Here is a 22412-nt window from a genome sequence, read left to right as displayed (position 1 = left end):
CTTCAGGATGTCTCAGAGTACTTCTACAGTCAATTAAGTGTATTTGAATTGTAGTCAGTCTCACCTGGGAAATATGTCAACCAGTTTTCTCACACTCAGCTCCCACAATCAGCAATGTGATAGCGCTAAATTGTCCCATTTTCAAAGTGTTTTCTTAAGTGGAGGGGAGAGCAGCGCATTATTCTGTTGACCAGGAAAGGAGAACCTACCACCATACACAGTCTGCTGGGATATGGGTGCCACTATGATCTGTGCTCTGTTCAGATTAATACTAAACACACTGCAGTGTGGAAAGAAGGTTAATGATTTTCTATGCTCCATAACGATATCTTTGGTCTGCTCCACACACTCAATGGGTTACCATTCACTCTAACTTTGCCACTTCACATGCATCTCACCAAAAGTCATGGAGTGCATCTCTCTGTGTTGAACCCCCAGATTGGTCACACTTGGTCTGCAGGGATGGCCATGGCCAAATCCACAGACGACAAAGACATGGATGCCTGGATTCTGGTAGGACTAAATAAAAACTGAAAGAACTGTGGATGCTGTAAATCAGAAACAAGAACAAAAAATGCTGGAAAAGCTCAGCAGGTCTGGCTGCATCTGTGGAGAGAAATCAGTGTTAATGTTTCAGGTTGAGTGACCCTTCCTCAGAACTCCAGTTCTGGTAGGACCAACTGCCTGACTATCGCCAAGCCCCGTGGTGGCATCCTTGACTGACTGCAGCCCTGTTGATCCCACTTTAAACTGCTTCCTTTAGACTATCAGATTTGGTCATTTGCTTGCAGCATGGGAACATAGAAACAGGAGTAGACCATTCAGCCCCTCGAGCCTGTACCATCATTCAGTGAGAGCATGCTGATCTGTGGCATGACTCCATATACCTGCCGTTGGCCATATCCCTCAATAGCTTTGTTTAACAAAAATGTACCTATGTCTGATTTTAAAAATAACAACTGATTGAGATCAACTGCCACTTGTGCAGACAGCTGCAAACCTATTGCAACCTTGGAATATAGAAGTGCTTCCAAAACTATTCTGAATAATTTGAACCTAACTTTTAGACTATGCTCTGGATTAGTGGTGCTGGAAGAGCACAGCAGTTCAGGCAGCATCCAACGAGCAGCGAAATGCTGCCTGAACTGCTGTGCTCTTCCAGCACCACTAATCCAGAATCTGGTTTCCAGCATCTGCAGTCATTGTTTTTACCTTTTAGACTGTGCCCCTAGTTCTAGAATTCCCAACCCCCAAATAGCTTATCTTTAGATTTCCTGTCAATATCTTGAAGACTTTGAGAAAATCATCCTTTAACTTTACAATTTCAAGAGAAAACAGGCCTGATTTGTGCAATTTCCCCTCACAGAAGTTAACCCCTAAAGTCCAGGTATCATTCCTTGAACGTACAAGTTAAAAGATCATCTAATCAAGTTGTTCATAATGATTAAGGAATGCAAAATCATAGATACCAAGAAACATTTTTCTGGTGGTTTGGGAGTCCAGAATGAGAACATAACCTTACACTTTGAGCTTGTCAATTTAAGGATGAAATCACAAAGCAATTTTCCATGCAAATGCTAGTGAAAATCTGGAACTCTTCTTGCTAAAGGCTGTGGATGCTGGGTCAATTTCATTTTCAAACCATGATAGTAAGAATGTAAATTAATATGAAATAAAGGTGGATAAATAGATGTACAGCATGATCTATTTCAATAGCTGAACGTGCTTTAAGACTGCTACATCCAAATCTAAGCGTGATTCCCCAATTCATTATGGTTCCAAATGGATTCACCAAACCATTAAACTCCCAGATGATGAATTGGCTCCCCTCTTTATTCTCCCACTCCATCAGTTGGCTACAACATGGTTAATTTTAAAAGGATCCCTTCCCATGTGGATACTGTAATATTATAGACTTAAGAACTTTAATAACTGTTCGTAGACTGAATGAATCAACAAATCATAAACTATTACACACAACAAAAAATCTCCATCTGGAATAAACTGTTAAGGAATAAAGACAAGCTATTATGCAAAGACTCAAGCACGTCTTGGTGAGATTGCATTAAAAAAACTGTTTTGACACTCGCCTGATAAACTGGATGCTACATTGACGCAAAGGACAAAGATTGCCCTGCAGAAGAATTTAAGGAGTTAATCACAGGAAATCTGTGACTTTGAACAGACAGTCAATGCCAAATGTAACAACAAACAAAGAAATTATTTTTGATAAGAAGGCCAGTTACAGACTTGGAGTAACTCAAATGAAAGACGAACAAAATCATCGATGTATCACCTCAGACACTGAAGAGCAAAAACCTGTATAAGAATCGAAAACCAGAACAATGCAACAGCAGCACTTCAAAGAACGACACTGCACAAGGATTGATCCCTGGACACTTCCAGCTTCCAGTTGTTGGTTGAAGTCCCAGCCAGATTTCACCATTAATCGGGTAATAGTTAGGTTGGGTCACAGGTTTATATTTGCTCACTTGAAGGCTAATATTTGGTTTACTACATGCAATAAAGTTTGAATTATTGTTTCAGTACTTCATTGTCTGTGAGATTTCTGAGTGAGTGGCCAAATTAAAGGTAAGTTGTGAAGATTTACCCACAATAATACTTTTATCTCAGAAAATGAACTTATGTTTTTAAAAAGAGCCAAATTAGTAAGACTTCTTGATTTAACAAAAAGTGCAAATTTTTAATCACAAAAAGTTAGAAGAAATACTAATGCAACATTCATATATACAGATTAGAAATAAGAGGTGAGTCCAAAAATGAGATATATGTATCAATCTTTAAATTGTTTGTAAAATGATAATAGTTGAACATTGCGTCATTGCAGTGGCGGTTACCAGGAGCATTGATATTAGTAGTTGAATAATTGGTTTCATGATGCTGAAATTTGTAAATTTATTGGGATTCTGTAGATCTGATCCTTTTAAAAGATAGATAGGTTCTTGATTAGTGAGGAGATCAAGGGTAACAGGGAGAAGGCAGGAGAATGGGGTTGAGAAACATATCAGCCAGGATCGAATGGTGGAGCAGACTTGATGGGCCAAGTGGCCTAATTGTGTTCCTGTATGTTATTACATCTATTCTCTTATGAATTTAATCACAGCATTCAGAGTGATGGTCTATTTCTTGTCCATTTTCTTTGGTTGGTAGCTAGCTTGTTGGTAGACTTCTAGCACTTGGGACTGAGACAGAGAGGGTGTTTAACTGCAATACTGGGGTAACTTGGGGATAATTCTTTGTCTGTGACCTTCATAGCACACTGATACTCAAATCTAGGCTGGTACATATGAGAACATTGAGTTCCAGTAGAACACTCCAGCAGAGTTGAAATTGTGTATTCTTCAACAGGAAGAACACAAATTGTGCGTCTGTTATTTGTACATTATCTGCAGGAGTTGGCTTGCTGTTGAGCAAGGTTATCAGTCTCCTATTATCTCTGTAGTCACAAAAGATCACAGTCCAGTCTGTTTTAATTTGCCTCTTCCACTCTTTGAAGGGTTGTTGTTGTTTGAGGCTCCCTTATTATATATAGGCACGATGTGGAGGTGCTGGTGTTGGACTGGGTTGGACAAAGTCAAAAATCATATGATACCGGGTTATAGTGCAACAGGTTTATTTGAAACTGCAAGCTTTCGGAGCCCCCAAGGACTCTCTCTCCATTCAGTCACTTAATTTACACTTGCAGCTCTTTTTTGCTTTATCACACCGCTTTTGAAAAAAAAACTAATTATAGAATCACATGTTAAAAATGTCCGTAGTACTTGGGAGCTTCAACACAGCCATGACAAATTAAAGGTTTTCCACTGTTAATATGTTGACGACCAAGCAAAACCGAGTTTCAGGATCAGTGTCTTACCAGATACAGTGAAAAAAACAACCCATTGTTTTCCAGTTCAGGTATTATACTTTAAGCAGTGTCCCTTGTTTCAGATTACAGTATTTGTTCACTTTTAAATGTCTGCTTGAAATGTTTTTTTTTAATACCAAACAATAGGTGGAATATGTTATATCCATAAATAAAAACAGAAAATGCTAGAATAATTAGCAAGTCTGGTATGTAATGTTCCACATATGCTTTCTGATTTGCTAAATATACCAGTATTTTTTGTTTTAGTTAAAAATTTCCAACATCTTCAGTTTTTTGCTTTTGTATGTTCTATTCATTATCTTTTTAAAGCACAACATATATAAATAAGCAATACAAAAATGTTGATAAAACGCTGAGTAAACATTCCCAGTGACTAATAATTGACTGCAGCTCTCATTTACATGCAGTGTTATTTTGATGTTTAGCCAATAATGAGAGGTTTAGAAAGTTTATACAAACTGTGAAAGGTCTCGCACTGAAATGCATGACTGTTTGTCAGATTACAACAATACTGTTGCAGTGACTAAGAGTAAAGCAAATTACTGGGTTAGGTTTCACTAACGTTTTTCTTTTCTCTGCTTGTAAAATTGCTGTCTGTTCAGCTTCCAGTCTTTGTTTTGCCTCTAGTAAGAGTCGTGCTTCATATTTTGCATCATCGTTCTTATGTTCTTCATAGAGTCGCATCAATTTTCCTTGTTCAAGTTCAACTTCAAACATGTCACATCTGAAATGGGGTAAAGAACAAACTAAAATACATCTCTGAGCAAATCTTTATCAAAGCTCAAAAAGTAAACAGTGTACAGAAGAATTCTTCTGTAGTAGATAAACACCGTTTCAAAATAAATGCTGGTGTAAGTAGTTAATTATTCAGCTTCTTTGCTATCACCACTCTTATTGTAAAAAACTTTAAAATACCAGGTCAGAATTCACAAGAGACAAGGTTATAGTCCAACAGGTTTATGTGAAACCACAAGCTTTCTGAGCGCTGCTCCTTTGACAGGTGAAGTGACTATAACCTGGTGTCGTGTGACTTCTGACCTTGTCCACCCCAGTCCAACACCAGCACCTCCACATCATAGTTGAAAATATTAGGAATATAAAATGCGACAATAATCAAACATTGAAATGTAAAATTCTAAAATACTGTGAGATAAAATTTCAATTAATACAACAATTAAATGATTTAATCTAAAAGCTGAAGCTATAAGTTAATAAACCATATGCCATCACAATTAATAAAACCTTACAATACTGTTCTAAAAATATTTATATATAAATAATCTACAGTGAAAATATCTGATAGAAAATATATATGGTAAAATGTTTAAATTCAATAAATTTCAGTTTTACCATTTTTATGTTTATTTGCTCTATTGTTAAGCACTTTTTCTGGCACTAAGGTAAACTTATTGACATAAAATACAGAAGTGTTCTTTGTTCACACAAAAGTGACAAGAAATTCCACCACAGCTGAAAATGTATCACTTTACTGTTGATGCAAAAGAATACAGTATACCTTAACATGGGCCACTGATATCAAGGTAATTAGATTTTCCAAGATGAATTCAGGTTAGAAGAAATGGGAAATGCACAAGTAGTACTAATTTCTACAAATTCACCTGAATGGCAGTTCAAACATCTCCTTTATTATGACCAGATCTTAGGCGATGTTCCTCAATTCAGCACAATCCAGACAAGATACCCCAAAACCATTAAGCTCCCTGGTGAGGAGGATGAATATTCTTATTCGCCTACCTTTTAGTTGGTTGCAACAAAGTTAACCTTACAGGATTGCTTCTCTTGTGGATGCCATTCTCACATTCCAAATGAACTTATATTTTTAAAAAAGTCATTTTTTATTTGAATCGCAGAATCTCTACAGTGCAAATAGAGGTCATTTGGCCCATCAAGTGTGCACTGACCCTTGGAAGAGCATCCCACCTAGACCCACACTCCTGGCCAATCCCCCATAACCCCCTCATTTACCATGGCTAACCTAGCCTGCACAGCCTTGGACACGACGGGGCAATTTAGCATTGCCAATCCACCTAACCTGCACAGCTTTGGACTGTGGGGGGAAAGTGGAGCACTAGGCGGAAACCCACGCAGCCACAGGGAGAACATGCTAACACATCCAGTCACAAAAGGCTGGAATTGAACCCGGTTCCCTGGTCCTGTGAGGCAGCAGTGCTATCCACTGTGCCACCATGCTGTCCCATTTAACCAGGCTTAAGAGAGTTAACAAAGAGTGAGTTTAATAATTACCAAGCATGTGAAGAATTAGCAATGCAAAGCCATACTCACAGATTAGAAATAAGAGTTAAATGCAAAAATATAAAAGTTTTGGATCAATCACTGAATTGTTTATGAAGAGCGGATAGTTGAATTTTGTGGATATTGCAATGGAGGTTATCAGTAGCATTGATGGTGGTAATTGAGTAGTCAGTTTCTTAATCCTTAGCTTTCTACGTTCATTGAGATTCTGTAATTCTGATACCCTTCAACGGTTACTGGATCCCAGCATTCAGAGAAAGGGAGGGCTTTTGTTATCCTATCTCCTTTTGACTGGTTGATAGCTAGCTGACTTATAGCACTGAGTGAGAAAGCAACTTTATCTGCAACATAGGCTGGGGATCAATTGTAACTTTCACAGCACGCCAATTCTTGAACACAGGCTGGTACAAGTGAGAATGTCCAGTCTCAGTAGCACTCTCCAGGAAAGTTGAAACAGACTTTTTAACCCCTGTCCTTATGCATTCTTCAAAGAGAGAAGCACAGGATGCGTGTTGTTTTGGACAAAGCCTGCAGGGATGGTTTGCTGTTGAGCAGAAAGCTTTCAGCCCCTCATCATATCAAGCTGCTTCACTCTGAAGTTTCTTCGACACATTTAGGCGTTACGTACTATTGGCGCCATGCAGATGTTATGAGTATCTGTGAGAGGGTGTGTGTATGTGTGTGACTGTAAAAGGGTTTAAGTCTGTGAAAGGATCTGTGTGGGAGTGTATGTCAGAGGGTCCGTGTGTGTCTGCATGCGTGTATGCGTGTGCGTGTGTGTGTAGGAGTTCTGTGTGTGTGTCTGTGTGTCCAGGAGTATCTATGTGTGTCCATATGTCTGTGTGTCCCTGTCTGTCTGTCTGTGTATATAGTACAATGGGGTCACCTATAGTGTGACATAAACCCAAGGTCTCGGTTGAGGCCCTCCCCATGGGTACCAAACTTGGCTATCAGCCTCTGCTCAGCCACTTTTCATTGTTGCCTGTCCCAAAGTCTGCCTTGAAAGTCCCGGACCGCTGGAGTGTTCTCCAACTGGGAAGGAACACTCCTGTCTGTTGATTGTTCTGCGGTGTCTATTCATTCGTTGCCGTAGCCTCTGTTTGGTCTCGCCAATGTACCATGCCTCAGGGCATATGAGACTGACAACGTTGGCTGAGTCACATGAGTACCTGCCACGTACATGGTGGGAGGTGTCCCCATGCGTAATGGTCGTATCCGTGTCGATATTCTGACACATCTTGCAGCGTCTACCGTGATAAGGTATTGTCTTGAAAGCCGGGCAGTTTGCTATGAACAATGATCTGTTTAAAGGCAACTAGCGGAGATGTGTGGAAGGTCTTGGCGAGGTGCTCATCCTCATTGATAATGTGTTGCAGACAGTGAAGAACATGGTGTAGAACCTGGGAAGTACTGGACAATGAAGGGTACCCTGTTGGTTGCAGCTCGTGTCTGTCTCCTGAGGAGGTCATTATGGTTTCTCGCTGTGGCACATCAGAACTGGCAGTCGATCAGTTGAACATCGTACCCCATTCTTATGATGGCATCCCTGAGTATTTCCAAGTGCCCGTCACGTTCCTCCACATCTGAACAGATCCTGTATATGCATAGGGCTTGCCCATAGCGGATGGCTGCTTTAATATGTTTCAGCTGGAAGCTGGAGAAATGTAGCCGTGGGTTTGTGCTATTGTGAGGTGCTGAGGTGCCTATCCTTGATGGAGATGCATGTGTCCAAGAATGAGACAGATAGTAAAGAGTAGTCCACGGTGAGTTTGATGGTGGTATACACTTGTTGATATCAGAGTGTAGTTTTTTCAGTGACTCCATGGAGCCAGAGGAAGAAAATGTTGTCAATGTACCTGGTGTATAATGTTGGTTGGAGGTCTTGCACAGAGAAGAACCTGAGCATGAAAATGTTGGCATATTGGGGTGCAAATTTGGTCCCCTTGGCTGTTCCATGTGTCTGGATTAAAAACTAGTTGTCAAAGTTGAAGATGTTGTGATCGAGGATAAAGTGAATGAGTTGTAGGACGATGCTTGGAGATTGGCAGTTGTTGGTACTGAGTAGTAAGGTTGTTGCTGTGATGCCATCATTGTGGGGGATGCTGGTGTAGAGTGCTGAAACGTCCATTGTGATGAGGAATGTTCCCAGTTTTATTAGTCCGTGGGTGCTGAGTTTCTGTAAGAAATATGAATTGTCGTGACACCCTGTAAAATAGGTTTCAAGATGCCTTCGACATAGCCAGAGAGGTTCTCACACAGAGTCCCATTGTCTTATACGATGGGATGTCCTGGTGTATTGGTTTTGTGTATCTTCGAAAGGCAGAAGTTGCCTCCACGAGAGGTACATGGAATGAATGTGCATAGGGAACGTTGAAGGACTGGGTCCAAAGTGCTGATCAATGTGTTTAATTCAAGGGTGTGCTGTTTGCTCGGATCAGCTGGTAGTTGCCTGCAGTGTTTCTGATTGTTTAGTTGTCAGTCCACTTCCTTGCAGTAATCTGTTCTATTCTGAATGATGATGGCTTCTCCTTTATCTGCTGGTTTGATGACAATGTTATGATTGGTTTTGAGAGCATGAATAGCGTTGCGTTGTGATCGGGTGATGTTCTGCTTCACCTTGTGGGTATGGCTGATGAATCAGGCAGTTATATATTTCCTGATGGTTTGAGCATACATGTCAAGCCCAGGGCAGCGGCCCTCCAGTGGGGTCCAAGTTGGCTCCTTCTTTGGTCGCTCCTCTACAGATCCCTGTGATGACTCTTCAGGTTCACCGGTGGGCTCATTGGGATTATTGCTGGCAGCTTGAAAGAATTCCCAGAGTCTCATTCGTCTGATGAATTCCTCCGTGTCTGCTGCAAGAACCATGGGGTCCATTTTGGTGGTGGGGCGGAAATTGAGACCCCTGCTAAGAACTTCAATCTCTTCCGGTTGAAGGGTGTGGCGAAGTTGACGATCGAAGTTGTCAAAGTTGGTGATAATGTTATCCACTTTGGTGCCAGGGTGGGCTTGGCTACTGTTGGTGATTATGCCAAGGTTCTCCAGTATTTTGTTCTTGGTGTGCATGTATGTGATGTAGTTTTGTCACCTTGCTTGTTGGCAATTTCCCATAACTGTACTGCTGTATCCTGCGCGCAAGCTAAGAGCATGGACTCCATCTTAGTTTCAAGGCTGTGGCGCCTGCTGTAGAGTTGGTGCATGAGGTGATTGAGGAGTTTGCGAGAGGTGCGATGGCAAAGTCTCTCCATGTAGTCTGTGCTGTAGGTCGACTTGAGCAGGTTTTGATCCGTAATCCTTTTGGGATCTTTCATGCTTGCTTGCATTTCTGTAGAAACTCGATGTGTGTGTTGATATGTGTGATCTTCTTGGAGATCCTCTCCACTTTAAGCCGGCAGTTAGTGGTATCGATGGTAGTCACACGACACCAGGTTATAGTCAACTAGGAGAAAGTGAGGACTGCAGATGCTGGAGATCAGAGCTGAAAAATGTGTTGCTGGAAAAGCACCTGAAGAAGGGCTTATGCCCGAAATGTCGATTCTCCTGCTCCTTGGATGCTGCCAGACCTGCTGCGTTTTTCCAGCAACATATTTTTCAAACACGTTATAGTCCAACAGGTTTAATTGGAAGCATTAGCTTTTGGAGCACTGCTCCTTCATCAGGTGATTGTGGAGAATAAGATTGTATGACACCAGACAGAGACCAAGCAGAGGCTATGGAAATGGTTGAATAGACACCACAGAACAATCAACAGACAGGAGTGTTCCCTCCCAGTCGGAGAACACTTCAGCAGTCCGGGACATTCAACCTCAGACCTTCGGATGACCGTCCTCCAAGGTGGACTTCTGGACAGGCAACAACAAAAAGTGGGAGAAAGTGAGGACTGCAGATGCTGGAGATGAGAGCTGAAAAATGTGTTGCTGGAAAAGCACAGCAGGTCAGGCAGCATCCAAGGAGCAGGAGAATTGACGTTTCGGGCATAAGCCCTTCTTCAGGAACAACGAAAAGTGGCTGAGCAGAGGCTGATAGCCAAGTTTGGTACCCATGGGGATGGCCTCAACCGGGCCCTTGGGTTCATGTCACACTACAGGTGACCCCATTGCACTTTACACACACACAGATAGACGGGCACACACAGGCATATGGACACACATAGACATTCCTACACACAGACACACACACGTGCACACACTCAGACCCTTTCTCATACACTCCCACAAACGCCCTCTCACAGACTTAAACCCCTTTACACTCACACATGTATACACATCCTCTCACAGACAATCATAACCCCCCCCCACAGACCCACATACACACACAAGTTTTTGGGGTGAATTTGTACTTGCAGAATTACATTTTACTTTGCTCAAAAACTGCACAAATCCATGTAAGATTCTGTAAATCCGTTTTTTAGATTAGAATCAGTCTGACCATTGTGACACAGACAGCCTCACAGACAGCTGACACCTTCAATACATTATCTGGGCTGACATGACATGACACCAATTGTTAAAGTTCACTTGAGAATGAAACTTTTTAAAAACGGTTTTGCAATTTACATATGAAAGAACTGAAACCAACATGGCCATTCTAAAAGATGAGAGACTTAACAAACAATCCAGGTCTTTTTCAATGTATAATTTCAGTTACATCATATTGTAAACTTTTGCTATAAATTCTGTCTCGTACAATCTTATTCTCCACAACAACCTGATGATGGAGCAGCGCTCAGAAAGCTAGTGCTTCCAATTAAAACTGTTGGATTATAATCTGGTGTTGTGTGATTTTTAACTCCTTAATTATGTATGCTCTTACAGTTCAATTTAGTACAAATTCTTATCAATGAGCAGACTAACCAGAAAATAATCATTTTTTCATGCGCATGTCTTCGGACGTTTGATTTGGGTTATTTTTGCTGAGAAATGTCACTTCATTTTTTTGTGAAGTTATTGCTAATAAGAAGGTTTCTATGTCAAAATAGGGCACATATGTCAGCTATGTTCATGTTTTTTATATGCAACTACTGTAAAATAGTGCTGTTAGGTCATTCAATCCTCATCAACAGACCACAGGAAAATATCAGTATAAGAATTTGAAGAAATACATCTACATTTTCTTTTGAGTACCACATATAAGCAACTATCAGGGCATATCACAAACAGGTACAAACATTTAAACTACTCCTATGGCAAAGTAATGCATTTGCAAACGTCATTGTTCAATCTATAACTCACTCATTCTCTTGCAGTTTCAAAGTAATTTTTGCTTGAAGGTCTTCCTCCCCTCGAAGCTCATCACACAGTCGTCTGTGTTGTGCCCGAAGACGAAACAAAGCAGCACTGGAACAACGTCAGGAGAAACAATAAATATTAATAATAAGCAAAATTATTATGGCTGAAGGCAATAAATGCTTTTTTCATTTCATCTAATTTTCACCATCTATTCTTTTCTTCATATTTGTCATTACGGAACTACCTAAACAACAATTTGTATTTATAAACCAATTTTATCAGCAGAATGACACAAGTCACAAGTCAGATTGTAATCAGGCTAAAGGTTATACAGAGTCAGAAAAAGAAATGTTACTATATAAGTACAAATTCACATTATACATACAAAATATTGTTCTATGAATGCACATGACCTTTGTCATGGTATATCTGAATTAACCACAATAAGCGCCAAACTGCAGACTCCAGAGACAAGTACTTCCTTTTCCTTTATGCTTAATCTTTTCCTTACTTACTTCATCTTCTGGCTTAGAGGATGTTATGGACCAGATCAAACCCCCTCAAGATATATTAAGAAGGTAGCCTAGACTCCACTTTTTCTTATTTTAAGGGCAACAGCCAGGTGTTGCATTCTGCATGTAAGTTAATTAGTCAAACCAACAGGCTTGAAGCAAATCACACTTTATTCATTACACTATAGTTAACAAACAACAAAAGAAAGAATAAATTGAAATAATTAACTCTATTGGAAAATTTAACAGAATAATGGCTTATTTAGCTACTAAACAGTAACTGTTCCAATACAGCAATATCCTATAAACACACCCTTGGCAAAGGCAAGTTCAGTTAAATAGGTTATCTCTCATGCAACTCTCCAGTCCAAGAGGAAAAACCTCAAGATAAATCTCTAAGAGAGAGTAGCAGGGAGAGATGTACTGCAGTTTCCAAACCTTGGCTCAAGACCCCAGCAGCAACTGCTATTGAAAAATTAAAACTAAAAATCCTGGTTCTTTGAGAGCTTGACCGTACCCATTCAGGCTGCTTCTATTGTTCCAACTCTTTAAAAAAAACTAGGCCTCACAATCTGCTTATTTTATTGGCTTTGGAGCAGACTGCCTGTCATCTCTGTCACAACCTTTTTTCATTAAAAAAATCAGGACAAAATATATCTCTTAAAGCCATAGTATCGTCAGAGAGGAGGAGCATAAAATCAGATCCATTTCTCCTTCTTATACATTCAGAAAAAAAGAGAAATTGATGCTGAGTAGCATTGTAATCAGTATAAGTGGAAGCTCATCGTCACAGATGGAGAGAGAGAATCCAGGCAGGGGAAGATAAAAATTAATGGTGGACAAAATACATAATGAGGAATAAGTAGAAATGGGAAATTGTAGTCATCAATATTTCAAAAGAACAGGTCAATGAGGGATCTGAGGAGGATTGGAAAAGGAATGTTTCACATATGGTAAAGAAATTACACAATTCAGATAGACTTCACTTATGGGGTTTAAGTTAAAACAAATCTAGTTCAGGTTGTGAGGAAGGCAACCAAATTGAGGCTGGTGCAGAAGCATTTGATGGAGGAAATGCCTATAAACACAACTCAATGGACAATATGGTAAAAATTAGCCCCCTATCTGATCAAAACCAAAGAGATATCCAGTTAAAATTATGATTATAATAGATCATTTATCTGCTCTTCCTTTCATTCTTTGATACTATTTCCATTAGTTCAAGTGAAGAGACTCCTCCAGATTTGCCAAGGAGAGCCGCAAACTTTCCTACTCCAGGCACACTCCTCTCTTCCTTCTCAAAACAATTCTCTCACCACTTCGCTGCAAGCTGATGAGAAACCAAAAACTGCTTGATCTTTATCTACCAACAGCTGCTGAGTAGTCTCTTTTTACAAATAATGGGTAGAAAAATGGACTGATTAAGTATTCTAGGCCGTGAAATTAAAAAGAACTTTATTTTACTGAGTGCCTTTCTCAAATACATTGTTTGATCTAACCTTGCTTGAAGTTAAAATCAATGCCAAGGAATTGTAAAAAGACTTAACATCTATGCCAAGGAGGCAGTTATTAAAAAAAGAGAGTCAGCCAGAACAAGCCATTTTCTTAGTGTTGGGGACCAGGCAGAAGTGGTGAGTATCGCCTGAACTAATCAAGTGTGCAGAATAAATGAGACCAACGGTTTGAACATGAATACCCTTCCATTTTTAGGTCAGAAATGGAGATGATTGCACAATGTTTCGCACCATTTGTGATTCCTAAGACACTACAACATTTCATGCTCAAATGTAGAAAGACTTGGACTATATCCAGGTTTGGTGTAACAAGTAGCACATACCATTCATGACCCACAAGTACTGAAGCAATGACCATCTCTAACAAAAGAGAATCTTATCATCGCCCCTTGACATGCAATAGCAGTCCCATTGTTAAATTCCCCACTATCAAAATCCTTCCATCACAATGTTCAATATGCAATGTACTAGGACCGTCAATTAATGCATATATGTTATCAATAAATTATATTTACTTAGAGCATTTAACATTACTGTATGTTCCATTGCGCTTAACAGGACACTGAGCCACAAAAGGAGATATTCATATGGATGACTAAAAACTTGGTCGAAGAGGGAAGTTTTAAGGAGTATGTTAAAGGAGGAGAAAGGAGGATAGAGAGAGAGAGGCAGAGAGGTTTAGGAAGAGAGTTCCAGAGCTCAAGGACCAGACATCTGAAGGAATGACTATCAATGGGACAGTGACTAAATTGCTCAAGAGACTAGAATTAGATTACTGCAGTGATCTCGAAGTATTTTGAAGCTGCTGGAGAATATAAAAATAGGGAGTAGTCAAGCCATTGAGGGATTTGAAAGCAAGGATGATAATGTTTAGATCAAGACACAAATTGATTGGGAGCCAATGTCAATCAGTAATTATGACACAGCAGAAGAGTTTTGGGTAATCAGACAATGTTGGAATAGTCAGGTATGCAGTAAAGCAGTAAAGGAATGAATGAAGATTTCAGGAGCAGAAATGCTTAGACAAGGCAACATTATTGAAGTTGAAATAGCTGGTGGAAATTTGACACCAAGATTTGAACAAATTGGTTTAATGTCAAACTCAGCCAGGGAAAAGGATGGAACTGGTAGCTAGAGAATGGAGTTTGAAATAGGGATCAATAATAAAACCTTCAGTGTTTCCAACATTCACATAAGAGCAGTAAAGGCATTGAATAATTGAGTAATGCTGCGTACATACTAATCAAGCTTGTTGAAACTTCCACAGCATGCCTTTTCTTCAGCAATACTTAAGTTCTGTACTACAATAAATTGAAGTAATTGATATTCTATACAACATTGTTATAATCTATCAGTCATGGATTAGTAGTTTACTTTCACTTGAGTCATACTGTTGTGGGTTCAAGTCCCACTGTTGTGGGTTCAAGTCCCACTCTGTACATCTAAGCACATAAGCTACACTGGCACGCCAATGCAGTGAGGTAGTTCTGCATGTGTTGGAGGCTCCATCCATTAGGTGAGGCATTAAACTGTACTCTGGTTTGTATTTTCCATTGGATGTAAAAGATCCAAAGCCACTATTTTAAAGAAGTGGATGTGACTGCTTTGCCATGTCCTGGTTTGTTTATCTCTCAGCCAACACTTGTAAAGAATGGTCAACTTGCTAGTGTTACAGTACTGTTCATGCAATCCTGCAGTGAGAAAGATTGGCTGCTGAAGTTTTTTGCATTACAGCAAAAAACGATTTCATTGGCTGAAAAACATCCTTGGGTATTCTGAAGTTAAGGAACAAATGGTGGGAGTTGTTTTTTTCAATCCAATATATTTAGAAGTCTTAAGCTGTTTGCTCATCTTCAAAGTTCATTATTTGTACGATACTTTAAAAAACAAATAAATGTTTTTTTAAGCATAAAGCAATGACAACTGTATAAAGACAATTCATAATACTCATTTTAGTTGTCAGAAGAAAGAAAATTAAACTATATTAGAATTCTTTATCCATATTGTGCAGCCAACATCAAGAAGCTAAGTTGATTCCCATGTTGTGAGAAAGGGAGAAAAAAACAAGTGAGATAAGTTAAGATCTTACGAAAAGAACAGAGTAAATTGTGAATATATTTAATAACTAATAAGCAATATTAATTTTAGTGGATGTACAAAGAATCTGATTCATACAGAGACATGATACGATGAACTAAATAGCAAAACCTTTACATACTTATTGTTGGCATGTTCCTGCTGTTGAATATCTTCCTCCACCTCCTTCCTCTCTCTCTCCAAAGTTTCTATTCTCATGCAGCATTCTTTTAATTCTTGTCTAAAATTAGAAGATATGTCAGTATAAAAACACGCAAAGGTAAGTAGACAGTTTTCAAAATAACATGCATCAAACATTTCAGGAAATACTATTATTCCAATTGAATCATTAAGCTGCATTTGGACTGAGTGAAACTGCAACAGTTTGCCTTTGTGCACTGAGGCTGCATTCCAACACTATAAAATGAAAAGCAACAATTATGCTTTTCAAGTTTCAGCATAGAATGTAAGGATGGATTTTCTGATTTGCAGTTAAGGTGTGGTGACAAGGGAGTTTCACAATGTCTACACTGCCATGGACTGGGCGAGTTATCTTGCAATAAGGCTGGGTTTGTCTTTCATCTTATTAATTATGCAAGCGAGATGTTGGACATGTTTCTCATTGAATAATGTGATTGACATGTTTATCATAGCCAGGACCTCTGGGTTTCAAGACTCCAGTGGCTTTATAAACCCCAACTGGTTCAGATGCTGCAAGCCAGGTTTGATGCATCACACTGTGGTGCTCACTTCCATACTGTGAACACATGGTTCTGAAAGAAGGATCTGGAGACACTGATGGTAAGATTGATCTGCTTCCTGTCTGATTGCAGAAAGAAGCCATGCCACCAATCCCTGCCAACCTGATAGACCAACTCATATTTTCTCCTGGGTCAAGAGGGATGACCGCAGTGAAAGAAAGTCAATGATTAGATTAGATTACATTACAGTGTGGAAACAGGCCCTTCGGCCCAACAAGTCCACACTGACCCGCCGAAGCGCAACCCACCCATACCCCTACATTTACCCCTTACCTAACACTACGGGCAATTTAGCATGGCCAATTCACCTGACCTGCACATCTTTGTGACTGTGGGAGGAAACCGGATCACCCGGAGGAAACCCACGCTGACACGGGGAGAACGTGCAAACTCCACACAGTCAGTCACCTGAGGCGGGAATTGAACCCGGGTCTCCGGTGCTGTGAGGCAGCAGTGCTAACCACTGTGCCACCGTGCCGCCCACCGTGATCTACTACACTTCCTACTAATTCATACTTGAAGGCCAGCACTCAGTCTAATAGTTTCACTGCAGATGCCTCTCACAAAGGCTGATGGACTCAGCATCACATGCATCATGTCCACTCAAGGCTGACACCCACTTTGTCCTCTGTAACCTGTCCACTGGGCTTCCTACAAACTCAACAGGAAAGCTTAATTGCCTCTCCTGTTATGTATGATCACTGACTGCTCTTGCATCCAGTTCCATCACATTCAATCCCTCCCTTCATCTCATTGCAACAGAAACTGGCTCACAACTGGGTTAGATGTCGAAGACAGGTGGGGGATTAGTAGACATAAAGCTTCTACTGCCCATGAGAAGAAGACAGTGAGGCAGAACAGGAAAGACTAGAATCACTCGTGTGCTCATGGGGAAATACCAATGGATAACCAATCCAGTAATGTCAATTGTGGTATGCTTTTCTCTCATTACCACCAGTGCTAATTTTGCATAAGCTATTGTACATTTTCTCTAAATACTTCCATCTCCCCTCTTATGTAGGCACTATGTAGCCTGTGACACTAGCTACCTGATGAGGCAGCAGTGCTCCAAAAGCTAGTACTTCCAAATAAACCTGTTGGACTATAACCTGGTGTTGTGTGATTTTTAATTTTGTCCACTCCAGTCCAATACCGGCATCTCCACATCATTTGAGGAGAAAGGCAATGAACCCTCAGAGGATGCACCAATAATTTTGCAGCATTGAGATTTTTCTCAGTGGTTTCTCTATCTAGATTAGAGAAACATTGCTTATGATCCCAATGTTATTATTACTGCAAAAGTGAGGTCCCAGAGTTAAATCTGGCTTAACTGACCACTAATCTTATTTTTACAATTTGGTCATCTTGCCGGTCAGTCACTGAACATTTTCACAGGAGGCTGCCAATATACTTTTAGCAGAAGAACATCAATGTTTATTGCATAGAAGCTAAAGTTTTTATTACAAGTATTAGAAAAAATTATTCCACCTTTTTACCTCAACAATCTTACAGATACTCAACCCACAGGGAAGGGTCAGCCTGTTTCCACTTTAAAGTTTTCAGTTCAGTTGGCATGTTGATTTCTTCATAACAAAATTCTGCTTTCACTGATGCAATCTTCTTTGGTTAATGTCTTTTCTTAAGATCATTTAGAAAACTGCCAGCATAGCATACTTAGTTCTTAAAATTAGTTCTTTAAACTCTTTCACAGCATCTGCTTTCACTTACTGACATTAAATCACTCAGGACTTTTCTCCTGCCTGACCACTTAGGAAACTGCTAAATTGCCCTATTGTTCTTATGAGGTTTTTCTGCCTGCACACTCACTGACCTTCTGGATGTTCTCTCTTTCTGAAAGGAAACTGTTTATATCTTTGCCTTCCTATGTTATTGGACATCTTGGCAATAGCTCATTTCCACTCCACCTCCCCCGCTACACCCCCCCCCCCCCCCCCCCCACTCCCCCATCACTTCTACCTAGTTTTCCTGACACACTGAACCATTCACTTCCAGGTTTTGTTTTCAAAAAGACCCATTTACATGCAAGTAAATGCATCTCCAGACACCCTAGTGTTATTTATAAAACTCAAAAAAGAAATCGAAGTGTTATTCATCTTAACCCAAACAATATAGAAATACAAATCAAATTTAAGACTGAACAAGATTCTCTCCACATGAGAACCAAGTTTCCAAATGATAACAATAACGTATCATGAATTTTTATTACACTTTAAGTACGATAGGGAAAATGTGGGAAACTATAGACCAGTTAGTTTGACCTCTGTCGTGGGGAGGTTGCTGAAGTCAATCATAAAGGAAGAGATAACTCAACATTGGTGAACCAAAGCTCAATTCACCAGTATCAGCACAGTTTCATGAAGGCCAAGTCACGCCTTACAAATTTGTTGGCATTCTTTAAGGATGTAACCAGCAAGGTGGACAATGGGGATCCAGTGGATGTGGTAGATCTAGACTTCCAGAAGTCATTTGACAAGGTGCTGAATAAAAGACTGATCTAGAAGAGGGTTAAAGGCTTGTAGAGTATTGGCTTGGATAGAGGATTGGCTGACAGACAGAAAGCAGAATGTAACACAGCAAAACTTATGGATGATATTAAAATAGGTGGGAAAGCAGGCTGTGATAAGGAGATAAAGGGCTTAAGATGGATATTGATAGGCTCAGAGAATGGGCCAGAACCTGGCAGAGAGAGTTTTATGTGGGAAGTACTAAATTGTCCATTTTGGCCAGAAAAATAAAAGGGCAATTAATTATTTAAATGGGAAGCAGATTCAAAGTGTATCAGTGCAGAGAGATCTCGGTGTCCTTGTGCATGAATTGCAAAAAATGGGTATGCAGCTACAACATTTAATCAGAAAGGGAAATGGAATCCTGGCATTTATTGCAAAAGGACTGGATTATAAAAGTATAGAAATGTGGTTACAACCATGTTGGTGAGACCACATAGATGTACAGTGTCTGGTTTCATTCCCCTTACTTGGGGAAGGATGTGCTGGCACTGGAGGCAGTTCACAGGTGGGTCACCAGCTTGATTCCAGGATGAAAGGGCTGTTGTACGAGAAGTGGTTGAATAGCTTGGGCTTGTACTCACTGGAGTTCAGAAGAATGGTAGGGAATCTGATTGAGGTATACAGAATGTTAAAGGGGATTGATAAAGTGGACATTGAACAGATGTTCCTCCTTTGGGACAGTCTCAAACAAGAGGTCATAGACATAGAGTGGGAGGAGATAGGATAATAACTGAAATGAGAAGAAATGACATCTCTCAGAAGGTTGTGAATCTGTGGAACTCACTGCCCTGGAGTTCACTGGAGGCAGAATCAATAAACAGATTCAAGAAAAAAATAGATATGTTTTCTGATGAAAAGTGGGATAAAGGGCTATGGGGAGCAGGCAGAAAAGTGGAGTTGAGAGCAAGATACAATCAGCCATGATCATGTTAAATGCCAAAGTGGGTGTGAAATGCTGAATTACCTGCTCCTTATGCCTAAATACTTATGTTAGTGCTAAAAACCTTATGTACGTAAAAGCAAGTTAAGTAGCATAAAATGTCTGGTTCCATGTCAGCAAAAAAAAATCATGTACAGATATGTGAGATGCCTGGCTATCCCTGAGGGTCAAACCAATCTTGCAGAAGCATTCAAGTCCTAGGTGTCCCTCAGCCCCAGAACAAATGGTTGATGCCCTGAGGTGATGGCTGAGCTGGTCATGGAAAAAACATGGCGATATTGTGAGGCTTGTACTCTGCTGATGCCAAGTTGCATGGATGAAGGGCTAAAGAGGATTGTTGCCACTAACCAAGCAGGGACGTTGTACAGAAGAAGCAGTTCCATGTAAAGAGAAGGTAGATAGCTGGCACAGCTATTCCATGAGCTGCAACAAAGGCTGTCAAGCCAAGTCACCAGGCACCCTCTGTTTTACTTGTCAAACTTTTGTGTCTTTTAGTTTCCTAATGTAGGAGAGGAAAATTAGAAGTGTAATGTTGGGTATTAGTGAGATGCAAATGTATGTAAATGAGCTTGCTGTCACTCGGGTGACATCCTGAACTTGGGAGGTGAGTTCTTCTTGAAATCAAGAATCTAATCTTTTCACTCTCACCCAGTTGTAATCTTGCTTACCATTAATCACACCATACAGGGAGAAGACAATTCTGCCTTTAGTCATGTTGAAATTACCAGCATGTGAATGCTTAACATTTTCATGCAAGTTATTTTAGTTTAGTTTAGAGAAGGGATTAACCAAATTACATGAAACAGGTTAATGCCTCATTAGGATAAGGAAGAGAAGAACTGAATTTAGACAGTTATACTGAATGTGTCACACAACAATTTCATAACAAAAGACAAACAATAAGATACTGTGGTATCGTAAAAATTTATGATTTTTAAAAATGATTACTAATTGAAGGGAAACAAAGGGAAAAAATTCAGATCATATTCTTCATCTCAATTATGACAAATATTTAGCAACAAATTAAACGAAGCCTTCTGTAGTAAGTCAAAACCACTATTTACCTTTTTCCCCAAATTGCATCTCTGTCTTGTAAAATTTGTAACTAATCTTTCAGTGGTTGGATTCTAATTTCTCAATTAAAATCAACTAATTTACTGAAATTTTGACAAAGTCAAAAATATATAATTTTGTTAAATAAATATTTTTATTCCATTTGTTTTGACAAGCATCAAAGTTTCAATTATCAATGTTAAAACTAAATAACTCTAGAAAGTGTAAGATAATTTTGCTGATGTTAAAGTAACATTTTCTCTTCATGCACTGTGCAGTTATGTCTACTTGTCCTGTATTTTAGACATTTCAAATTGTTGGTTTAAAAAAAACTCTTGAATAGCTTGTAGTGCTGTAGAAAAGGTTGCAAACCTTCTCTGTATCTTGGCACCAACTTCTAAGTTTCTCTTATTCTGAAAATGTGCAAATTGTTTTTAAAAATCTATCTATTTATTTGGCATCTGGCATAAAACCACAAAGTGGCATTCTGAAATCTGCATATGAAAATTTTGTGCCAGATCCTGGAAGAGTTGAGAGGATGCTGGGGGCTTTTACAAATACATGAAAGTCCCACTCTCATCACCAACAGATCCTATTTTTGCCATTACTGTACAGGGAAAGGAAGAGGCATGATTCACACAGGAGGGAAATACAAACTCAGAAGTGCTATGGATCAGACCAAGCCCCCTCACAATATTCAGAAAATAGTCTAGACCCTAATTTTTCTTATTTTAAAGGTAAATATAAGGTTTTGTGTTCCAGATGCAATTTGACTGGTCAAACTAATGGATTTAAAACGAAACACACTTTATTCATCCACTATAGTTTAAATACAACAAAAGAAAGAAGTAATCGGAAATAATTCTATGGGAAAACTTAACACAATAATAGATACTGTAACTATTACTCATTAAATGTTCAAATATATAGTAACATCCCATAACCACATCCTTGCCAAAAGGCAAATTCAGAAAACAGATTGTCTTACATGCAATCCAGTAGCAGGCAGAGAACCCCCAGCTTTTGTCTGTAATCTAGACAGGGAAAGAATAGCTTTCACTTTTTCAAAACCCCAAGAACAACTGCTAAACTCCCTGGTTCTGTGGGATTCGATCACATCCATTCAGGCTGCTTCTATTATTCCAACTTAAAAAAAAACAAGGCTTTACAAACTTAAAAAACAGCAAGGCTTTACAGGTTATTTACCTTCTCAGAGACTGCTTGGCACGTGTCTCCTATCTCTCTCTCTCTCTCTCTAAATGAAACTAGTACAAAACAAACCTCTTAGAGGCACATATCATTGCAGAAGGACAAGCTGAACTTAGCTGAACAGCTCTCACTTCGACTGTTGCAAAGGCCTTAAACTGCATTGTGAATGTAAAAGAAACTGATGAAGTAGGCATAAATGTTTTTGAAAGGTGGATGAGATATGTTTAACTGCCACGATCTGAAATATTTTAAGTCTGCCCACTCTTTTAAACTATAGAAAAACAACTATCTGTAGCTGTCTGTAATTATTTTTAAAAACTCTGCTGAACTGTTATGATTGACTGGACAGCTTGTGGAGCATCTGTTTCAACAGTTAGTTGTTGACATCTCATTATGAACATTTGTCAGAGTTTCAAAGCTATCATTATCTT

At 39.5% G+C, this 22412-nt stretch overlaps 1 protein-coding gene across 3 annotated transcripts in view; it reads right to left on the bottom strand.

Moving 5' to 3' along the window:
• Positions 1–22412, bottom strand: part of cfap74 (cilia and flagella associated protein 74) — a 203653-nt gene that overhangs the window by 140472 nt on the left and 40769 nt on the right. For all 3 annotated transcript variants that reach the window (XM_072585989.1, XM_072585990.1, XM_072585991.1), the window contains exons 5-7: positions 15633–15731; positions 11392–11496; positions 4452–4613 (exon numbers count right to left, since the gene is read on the bottom strand). In XM_072585989.1, coding sequence (XP_072442090.1) covers positions 4452–4613; positions 11392–11496; positions 15633–15731 — 366 coding nt within the window. The remainder of the gene's footprint in view (positions 1–4451; positions 4614–11391; positions 11497–15632; positions 15732–22412) is intronic.

This window comes from Chiloscyllium punctatum, chromosome 16 (assembly GCF_047496795.1).
Source record: "Chiloscyllium punctatum isolate Juve2018m chromosome 16, sChiPun1.3, whole genome shotgun sequence".
NCBI classification, from domain to species: Eukaryota; Metazoa; Chordata; class Chondrichthyes; order Orectolobiformes; family Hemiscylliidae; genus Chiloscyllium; species Chiloscyllium punctatum.
This window is presented reverse-complemented; position numbering and strand designations above follow the sequence as displayed.